Source organism: Grus americana, chromosome 5 (genome assembly GCF_028858705.1).
Source record: "Grus americana isolate bGruAme1 chromosome 5, bGruAme1.mat, whole genome shotgun sequence".
Taxonomy (NCBI): Eukaryota; Metazoa; Chordata; class Aves; order Gruiformes; family Gruidae; genus Grus; species Grus americana.
The window spans coordinates 67,013,064-67,023,415 of record NC_072856.1 but is presented as its reverse complement, the minus strand read 5'-3'; the positions used below and the strand labels follow the sequence as shown (position 1 = coordinate 67,023,415).

At 52.7% G+C, this 10,352-nt stretch overlaps 1 protein-coding gene across 1 annotated transcript; it reads right to left on the bottom strand.

Annotated features, from left to right (window-relative positions):
- Positions 1–7,050: 7,050 nt before the first annotated feature.
- BMP4 (bone morphogenetic protein 4) lies at positions 7,051–10,106 on the bottom strand. Its single transcript, XM_054827151.1, has 3 exons — positions 9,953–10,106; positions 9,085–9,461; positions 7,051–8,108 (listed from the first exon to the last, which is right to left on the bottom strand). Exons 2-3 carry the CDS (start codon positions 9,452–9,454, stop codon positions 7,267–7,269), a joined length of 1,212 nt encoding a protein of 403 aa, XP_054683126.1. The 5' UTR covers positions 9,455–9,461; positions 9,953–10,106; the 3' UTR covers positions 7,051–7,266.
- Between the last annotated feature and the right edge of the window lie 246 nt (positions 10,107–10,352).

Below are 10,352 nucleotides of genomic sequence, written 5' to 3'. Positions count from 1 at the left end.
AGGTTTAAGAGATAAACTCCAAAAGACAAGAAAAAGTACAGGGGTGGCTCTTCATTGAGCTCCCCAGTCCTTCTTGCTTGGAGATAAATGCTTAGTGTGGCATTCAAGTGGAGCATTTGCTTCTATTTATTTAATTCACTATTAAAAAATGATGGACCCAGCATGCCCCTGGGTGGGCAGCAGCCTCTCATGAGTCCTCTCATACACACCCGTCCTGTCCAGAGCTCCCCCAGTGAGGTGTATAATCAATTTAGCATGTCTTAGCTAATCTTGGCATGAAGGATTTCACTGATTTCAGTATTAAATAGCAGGGGTGCATTACAGCGCAGACAAAACAAGCAAAGCCAATAAAAGCAATGCAAAATGCCTACCGCCTTCCATATAATCTAACATGTAAAACAGCGCAGCCTGTTTCAAGCAATTACTTCATAACATACAATCTCAGGTTACTGGAAGGAAAGGTGAGGGACAGGTGGATTACTTGGAAAAGCACTTGCTCTTTGCCTGTGGGACTCCAGGCTGAGCCGAGCCTTCAGTTTTCAGTGACGAGAAACCTGTGGTTTCCATTCAAGCGTGAGGGGAGTAATTCATGTTACCGAACGCATTCACGAGGTGTGAGATTATCTAATCAGGAAAGGGCAGAACTGAAACATGCAGGAGCTCAGAAGGGCTTTAAATCCCTGCCATAAAAGCAACACAAAGGCAATTATCTGAGGGCAGTGTGGAAAGTCCTACTCCAGCCAGAACCCACCCAACGGCATCACCTCTGTGTGCGACCAGCATGAACATTGAGCCTGGCTGGAGAGGAGAGCCCCCAAAGTGGTTGGGGACAGAGCTGGGAGACAGCTGCCCACCCTGCTCAGGGGCCTGCAGGAGCAGAGGTCCAAGCAGCACCACTCCTTGAAGAGGAAAAGGGGTGCAAAGCCCTTTACAATGCTGCAAAGGAGCCCCAAGTTGTATGCGCACGCAGTTGTACGCGATGGAGCTGCCGTGAGTCCATCAGGCCGTTCCCAAACTTTAAGATGTAAAGCAATGCATTCTGTTTTGTAGGCCCAGATGCATGCTTTACAAATACATTTTTACAATTTCAGCAAGTCAATTAACTTGCTAAGGGATCTTATCAGTGATCTCCATCCTCCATCACTATTGCCCAAACCCTGTCAACCTCCTGGAGATGGCACTGTTGGAAACAGCACCAAGAAGGGTGAGCAACAGCAAGGACCGACTTCCACTGAAACGAATAGACCTAAGGGTCTGTTCAGCTTGGTGAGGGCACAGCAGAGGACAAGGATAATAGATTTGGCAGAGCAGAGGAGATGCGATCTCTGGTGCAGAGAAAGGGAATAGGAAGCAGGGGTTCACTGTGTCCAAAAGCACAAGAACTATGGGGCATGACTATGAACTTCTAGGTGATGGTTTCAAAACAAATAAAAGCAAATGGTTCAGAAGGAATGGATAGGCAGACTGTGGAAATCACTGGCACAGGATAATGCTGATCTGAAAAACAAATAAGGTTTATAAAGTAGTTCTATAAATTTCTGGATGTAAAATTTATTCTGGCCTATTAAATATAATGACCCTAATTTTGGCTCAGGAAGCTCTGACCTGCAAATGGCTGGAGGCTGGTGGGTACTCCGGGAAAACATCGTTATATGCTTGCCGTGTTCCTGCCTTCTCCTACAGCACTAGGTGGACCTTTGGAGAGAATTAGCACAGACATTTTTTTTTTTTTTTGTGAATGCAGAGCAACATCAATATTTTTCACCTACTGTCTGCTAGAACTGAGAGCCAACTTCTCCTCTTGGAACTGTGTGGTCTCCTGGACATCTGCGATCTCCGGGAAAAGGGGGAGATCAAGAGTGGAAAGGAAATTCTGCATTTCTAAACACATCCTGTGCCAGCACCTGAATGAAGACTGGAAGAAACGCTGACGATGTAAATACAACCAGCCAGCTACAGAGTACCAAAGGCAGGTGTGCATGTCGAGATGCAGCCACGTCTGCAGTGTATGAACAGATGCAAAGTGGAGGGCTGGGTTTGAATAAAACTTTCCTTTGCTCCCTGATGTTACAGAAGAGGCAGCTCATCACAGGTCCTTTCTAAGGTGAAATCCTACTGGCGATGGCTTTTGGTTGTGCAAAAGGTCCAGGAGCCCTTGTGGTGCCCTCCAAGCACATCTCTGGAGCTGGGGAAGATGCCTCTGGTGGACACAGATGCCAGGGGATCTCCCCGTGACTCTGCGGCTCAGAGCCGCTTTTCGCAAAGCCAAGCCGGAGTCCTGGGAGGACACCTGGGGTCGATGGGGCCGTGCCCTCCGCAAAGCTATCTTCATGTAAAACACAGCGTCAAGGCACAGGCAGGAGGCGATGCAGGAAAAATGCTGACAGGTTGAAAAACAGCACAGGGCTCCACGTCAGGGCAAATTTTGGATGGACCAAAGTCCCAGCACATGCATTCATCTGCTGGGTGGAATAAGTGACTCACGGCTGATCCAACAGAGCCAGAGTTCACCACAGCCTCATCCCTCCTTGGGCTCTGCTAAGGTGCAAGCACCGATTGATGGATTTTTCCCTTCACTGCTTGTGTCTATGTGGACGCTCTGCTGTCAAATAAGGAGCAAGTTTGAGGTGCTTCTTTAAGAAGCCAGGTGAAAACTAGGTATGAAAAATCCTATTTTACCCTTCCAAACTAGAATGCAGGATCCATGAAGGGAAGGAAATACCCAGTGTTTGGATCATTTCTGATGCTCCCTGTCATTATCATGCCTGCCTAGAGAACGACAAGGACATTGTAGCCTCCTCTTTCATTATATTATGCAGGAATCCACCACTGGTTTGAGGTTAAGTGATGGATCCTCAGGAGGACAGACTCAAGGTCAAAGAAAAGTTTTGTGTCTAGATCACAGGAGAGGGACTGAGACGGCCAGCTACCTCTTCTGGCTCTGCCTGCTCTCCATATGTGACTGTGCCCAAGTCTCTTCATCTCTGTGCCCAAGTTCCTTATCTACAGGAGGGCAGTAATATCTCCTCATACCTGTTTGGGTCCTGTGATTTCGGGTAGGGACTATGCATGGTGGAGGACCTTCAGACCTGCTGTCAGGCTATGAAACCCCAGAGTAAAGAGAACAAAGCATCTCTCAATGTCAAGATTCAACAGTTTTTCAAGCCATCACAGCTAGACTAATCGTTATTGTAATAGGCGAGAGGTTTGCCAGAGGTGTCCAAGCACTGCAGTCAAAATGAGGAGGGCCTCCGTCTTCCTTTGCTGGCTCCGTAGCAAAGCTTCTGTGTTCATCCCAGAATAGCTATGTGCAAACCTCGGTGCTTCTCTTCCAAACCAATTTGCAATTTTAGAAACTAATTTGCAAGGCCTCGGACCCTGTGGCTACCAGCAAAGCCTGGCTGTCTGAGCAGCACTCCTCAATTACGGCATCTCCAGGACAGCAGCTTTTCTCAAAATGATGCTGTAAGCTTTGACTTGGGGGCAAATTTTCACCTGGGAGAAGAAAGTCCTGCCAGAAGACTCTTGGGATCCTACAAGCCAAGAGAGGAGGGGCTGGAGATGGGATCAGGGTAACCGCAGGTCTCTGGGGGGAGCTCCTGACACATGGCAGAGCCTGGGTCCCCATTTTCCAGCACACCTTACCCCATGCCCTCACCAGTGCTCCAGCAATAATGTTTTTTGCATAACCCCCAGTGGACCTCACCGACAACCACCATGAACAATTCATTTGGAGCCACACGAGGTAACTAAACCCTGCTGAGATATTCTCCTTATTTCCTATATCCATAAGCCACAAAGACTTAAGCATGACAGTACTTTTTAGGTATCAAAAGTCACAGCCTTCCTGCAGTAGGCACAAAGATGAAGTTGCATCACAGTGAGTGAGCTGCAGAGGATCTACCATCCAGCTCACGCTTCTCGGGATGCTGGACTGTGGGCCACAGCTGCCAGGAGGACACCCAGATAGTGGGGAAGTGGCTGCACACCCACCTTCAATCCGTTCCACTTTCCTTCACAGCTTGGACTGAATAAGGGGATTAAATTGATACGCCTTATCTCAGACCTTCCAGGGATTTCTGTGCCAGCTGCCACAAACAAAGCGCTCGCTCTGAAATAAGTAACATTTGCAAATAATACGTTCCACGGTCAGAGGAATTATTGCATTTATAAAGCAGATATATTTGTCATACTTTTAAGCAAAGCTAAACACTGGCTAATCTGAGACTAAACCAACACTCCGGCTCTTCTCCACTGCGTGAGCAAGGCAGTTTCTGATACAGATAAGCCAGCAAGAAGCGGAATTGGCATGCCTGCGGCATGCAGCACTCAGGACCGGTCATCGCGCTGATTGCGCAGGATTAAACCACACGACTGCTGCAGCAAATGCACAAAACAACAACCTGCATGGAACTCCTGGGTATCTCCGCACCAGCGCTTAACTCGCAGCTTCCCAAAAGCAACCCCTCTCCCTCTTGGCTGGGGCAGTGAAGAGTCTGATTATCACCGGCAAAACCCAGCGCAAATTGAAGGGGTGGGAAAAAATCACCACTGGTTATCAGCTGGAAACTCGAAAGGGACCTGATTCTGGTTTCCCTGACAATTTTGTTGTCTTTTCCTATTTTTAAACAATTTCAGATGGAGAATTTTGCTAAATGCCTCTCTGATCACACGAGGCTGTACAGCAGTCTGCCACCCGCGTGGGACAGAGGGACATAAACACACGGGGAGGGAAACCCTCAGCCCCTGCCCTCAGTTTGTGTTAGATGCACAAGCTTAGATGTGCTCCACTGGGTAAGCTGCTGCATCCATGAATATTTTGTTTTATACATCACTTTTACCATCAGCTGGTTGATATCCACAGTTTAGATTCTTATACAATTTGCAAAATTGAAATACTATGATTTTTAAAAAAAAAAAAAACAGTTGTTTTTTTTCCCTCACAGTTTCTCAGCAGAACACCCCACGTAGGATCTCACCAACCCGCGGCCCAGCACCAGGGCAGGAAAACCAAAGCAAAGGCAAACGTCCCAAAGGCCGTGTACACGTCAGGACAACCTCTCCCCTCGCAGCACCTACGGAAAAGCAGGTGCCTCTGCCTCCGCAGGGCCGAAGCTTTCATTTCATCATTTAAACACAATGCAAAAATAAGCACCAAAATAAACAGATCCATAAAGCAGCAGGAACGCAGCAAAGCAGTTGGAGACTTCTACAACGAGAATGACCTAAATCCAAGAGGCGTTTGCACACATGCTGCTGAGCCTTGTAACACCCTCACGGCCTTCAGCCTCCAGGACAACCCGGGATGCACTGATGCAGGGAAGCAAACCTGGGAGAAGCCTCTTTCTTTAATTTTTTTAATCTTTAAAAAAAAAAAAAAGCATAGTGATTTTTTGTTTGTTTTTTCAAGGCACCCTCCCGCAGCACGGGGCCCGGACACCCCCTTTCCCGGCCATCCCCAGCGGCCCCGCAGCAGCCGGGGTTATCGGCGGAGATGTGTGTAATTGCCCTGTCAGGCAGCTGAAAGGCGCTCGCCTTTAGCTGATGCCACTTCAAAATGAAATTCTTTCTTTGGCATGGCTATGTCTGATATGCAGGCATCAAAGGGGAGGCAGCAGGTCGCCGATGCCCCGGGCCACACATTTCCCTTCTAAAGGCAGGAATGAGAGTGTCAGCTCAGGGCTGGGGGGGTGAGACCAGGCAGCAGTAACCCCAGGAGTGGGGCGATCCCCCCCAACCCCGGTCCCTATAGGCGCTGTGCATCCCTATAGAGCCCTGCCACGCCGGGGATGCTCGGTCCCCATAGCAAGCACCCATCGCTGCCTCGGGGGGTGCTGGGAAGCACCCCGCAGCACCCGGCTGGGGAGGCACGGAGCCACCCGAAGGCTCTCCAGCAGCAGAGGGGACCCTGTGTCCTGTTCCCATGAGCAGGCACCTGGTGGGATGGAGGGGTGGAAAAGCCCTCGCTGGCACAGAGGAGGTTCAGGGCTGGTTTGGTTTTTTGGGGTTTTTTTTCTGTTTGTTTCCAAGAGAAATGCAGGGCCATGCTCGCCTCCCCCCATGGCTCCCATCTCCTCTCTCCACCTGCACTCTTCAGGGAGCCAAGGCTTTTGGCAAGCTTTCCACTCCAATTTTTATTGGTTTCAACTAAGCTGCCCCTTTCGGAGGGTTGGAAAGCTTCAATCATTAAAGGAAAAGGAAGAAAAAGAAAGAAAAAAAAAATCCATTATGCACCCTCACCCTGCTTCCCTCCCTTCCCACTCCCACCATCGCTGAAGACACGAGCCCCACGCACGCACCCCACCATGCCACAGCTCCCTATTTTCCAAGCCAAACACAATCCATCTGATGCGTTTGAGCCAGGGATTTCAAGGCTGTAGGTACCTCCAACTGTACCTGCTCTGATCACCTTCCTGCTTGGAAGCAATTTGGAAAGGACACAGCACAGGTAGCTATTAGCTAACACATATTTAACTGCTCCAGATATCTTTTTTTTTTTTGGCATTGTAATGGGGCGATTTGATCTTCAAAGGACCCGTGCAAACCTTTGAAGCTTCCCAAAGAAGCCAATCTCCAGTGGGGAGGGGGGCGGGGGGGGGGGAGAATGTTAATAGTTTTAAAACCTGGGGAATCCTGAAGATGGACGAAGGGTATAAAACCCAGTGGGTTTAGCATAAAGCCCTCAGGTAAATCTTCACCTTCTTTTCAAATGCATTTTTGGTGGGTTGCTTTGCAAAGGCTTGGGCCAGGTTAGCAAGGTCGGCTCTATTCCCAGCGGCCGGGAGAAGCAGCTCTTAATCTCCAGGGACCCTCATCTCCCACGTGGCGCAGCCCCAGCACAGGGGGATCCGCGGTACCTTGGCGAGAAATAGAAAGACTAAAATTTTTGCAGTCTTTAAGGGGAAAAGGGGTGGGGGGGGTGGGGAAAGCAGGGAGGGGAGAAGAGGGAAGAAGATGAGAAGGAGAGAAGACAATATGCCCTGCTGCACTCCCAGCCAGCACAGCCTCAGCAGCACCCTGAGAGGTGAAACACAAAATGCATTTACCTTTAAAATAATGACTCATTTTATTTTTTTCTTTTAATATGTAGTTATAAATATATTTTGTCAAAATATATGATCATTATTGTCAAAAACATTTGCACATAAAGTCATAAATAAGGTCAAGGTGAACGTTTAGTTTAGAGAAGAGTCCAGCTATAGCAAGCAGTTCTGGGGTGGGATGGGAGGGAGAGAGAAGGGGAGGAGAGGGCGGCAGGGAAGGGGGTCAGCGGCACCCGCACCCCTCCACCACCATCTCCTGGTAGTTTTTCAGGACCACCTTGTCATACTCATCCAGGTAGAGCATGGAGATGGCGCTCAGCTCTGTGGGCACGCAGCAGGCCTTGGGGATGCTGGAGTTCACGGAGTTCACCAGCGTCTGCACGATGGCGTGGTTCGTGGAGTTGAGGTGGTCGGCCAGAGGGAAGGGGCAGTCCCCGTGGCAGTAAAACGCCTGGTACCCCGGGGGTGCCACGATCCAGTCGTTCCAGCCCACATCGCTGAAATCCACATAGAGGGCATGGCGGCGGCAGTTTTTTTTGTTCTTGCGGGAACGCTGGTGCTTGGGGCTCCGGCGGGCTCTACGGGTCAGCGCGTGGCCTCGCCCATCGTGCCCAAAAGTGACCAGGAGCGGCCTGAGCTGAGCCCAGTCCCCGTGCCCTTGAGGTAAAGATCGGCTAATCCTGACGTGTTTGCCCTGATGAGTCTGTGCATGGTGGAGGTGGGTCACCTCGATCACCAGCCCGTGGTTCGGTTGCTTGTCCTTGGTCCACCGGATCACAGCCGGGCTCACATCAAAGGTCTCCCAGCGCGTCACGTTGTGGTGCACCAGACGCGTGTCCAACAGGCGCGTAATGGCCTGAGCGCGCTCCGACAGCGGCTTCATCACTTCGTAAATGTTTATCCGGTGGAAGCCCCTCTCCCAAGCCACGCTCGGCTCCTCCACCTGCTCCCGGTACAGCCGCAGCTCCGCTGAGGAGATCACCTCGTTTTCCGGCACGCTGCTGAGGTTGAAGACGAAGCGGATCCGGGGCGCCTCGCTGGGACCGGGGACGCTCTCCAGGTGCTCTGGAGGGGAGCAGGGCAGGGAGGGGGAAGCGGTACAAAAAAGCAAACAAGAGCACGTCAGCCTTGGGGCAGCCAGGCGCAGCCCCCGGCGCAGCCACAGCATGCACCCACGCTTCACCTGCCTGGCAGCCACCGGCACCTTGCCGCTCCCCCGCACATCCCTCCCGGCCAGACCCGGAGCGGCTCCTGCCCCGGCGCCGCTCGCTTGCCCTCCGTGTGCCTGCACCTGGATTGGGTCACCCCTTCCCACCTCGCCTCCCCTTTTGGGGAAGCTTTTCCCCTTTCGCTTTCCCCTCCTGCAAATCTCTCCAAAATCATCTCCCCGGCGAGGTGCGGCACCATGGAGCACAGAGGTGCCTTGTTACGGGGCGCAGGGGGAGAAAGAGAAGCAAATTCCAACACAGTAATGATGCGGCTGGATTAATAATTCAGATTTACTTTGGAAAAGAAACATCCGCTAGGAAACATTTGGATCAGATTACAAGGGCCTATTGAATAAACCTTATAAACACACAGCTGTAAGTATTAAATTCGAGTAGGGGTTTTTTGGGGATTTTTTTTTTTTTCTTAAGAGCAAAACCAAGCAGCAATCGCTTTGATAGTTCAAAAGAAACACACCAGGGGCGAGATCCCGCCCTCACTTTACTCCCGCATCCGATCCAGAGCCATTAAATCCACACGAGCCCAGGGAGTGACCCCGAGGCAGAGGCACCGAGGGAAACTCGCTGTTGTCAACAGAAGCAAAAGCACCTCAAAATATGGTCAAGCTCGGGTTCAGCACAGGATGCTGGAAAAAACGCAGAGCAGCACGCCTGTCACCCACACAGAGCAGGCTGGGGGGGGATGGGGGGGGCGGTTTTCCTCCCATAAATTTAGGGCCGGGAACGTCCTGCTTCTAAACGCATTTGTGAGCTTCCAAACGCAAGGAAATCCCGATCGCTACCGGGCTGGGAATTTACCGCCTCCCATCACTGACCTTCATGATGGAAACTCCTCACGGTGTTTGCCCGGCTGGTCGATCGCTCAGGGTACTGCAGGCTAATTTCTTGGAGGCTTTCCTCCTCTTCTCCAGACTGGAGTCGATAGAGATCCAGCATGTAACTAGGAATGACGGCTGACTTGCTGGGCTGAGGCCGCCTTCGCAGCCCAAACATCTGCAGCAGAGTTGTTTCGAAACCCCGCAAGAGTTCATGGCTTTGGGCAGAGCGGCGTCCAGATCCGGCTTGTCCCTGAAGCTCTGCGACTTTCTTCCTGCCGGTCTCGGGTATCAGGCTAGCATGGTTAGTACCTCCTAGCAGGACTTGGCATAGTAGGATGACCATCAGCATTCGGTTACCAGGAATCATGGTGTCTCTGGGGTGTAAAAAACGCAACAACAAACAAGGAAAGTCAGGATGAGAAGCAAACACCCCCCCCTCCTCCTCCTCCTGTTCCGAATAAACTTAAAAATAAGAAGAATAATAATAAATGGCAAAACGACACTAGAAGAAGCCCCCGAGCGGCAGCAGGCGCGCCCCGGCGGGCAGGGATTAGCCGCTCGCCCCAGGTTGCTCGCCGCCCGGCAGCCCCCACGGGCAGGCGGGTCTCCGGCGCATCCCGGCCCCGCTCGCCCCGCCGGGCCGGGCCGGGTCGGGGAGAAGCTGCGGCGGGGCCCCGGCGACCGGCGGGGAAGGGGCGCCCGGCTCGGCGGGTCGTGGGGACGCGGGTTCCCATCCCGCCGCCGGTCCCCCGGGAGGAGGAAACGGGGACAAGAACAAAATAAAGTTTAAAAAACCTAAAATAAAGAACGGTAGCGTAAACAAAAAGTAAAGAGCGAAGCCGAGGAAGAAGAGGGCTGTACTCACTGACAGCAAGCAAGGCATATCAGCACAGTCCATGATTCTGGAGAGCCAGCCCGGACCCAGCGCGCCGAAAGCCTCGGGGCAGCAGCTGCCGAGCGCCTCCCGCGATCGCCGCCCGGGCGCAGTGCGGCCGCCGCCGCCGCCGGCCCCGGTTTTCTCCCGGCCCCGCAGTCACGTGGAGCCGCGCACCCCGCCAGCCTAGCCCGGCCCGGCCCGGCCCGCCGCCCCCGGCCCGCCCCCGCCCGGCCCGGCCCCGCGGGGGACGGCCCGGCCCGCCCCGCCGCCCGCGCCAGGCTCCCGGCCCGCGGCGCCCGCCGCCCCGGGGGGGCGGGTGGGTGTGAGGGGGCGGCCGGCGGAGGGGCTGCGCCCGGGGGTCGGGACCCCGCCGGTGCTGGGGCTGAGC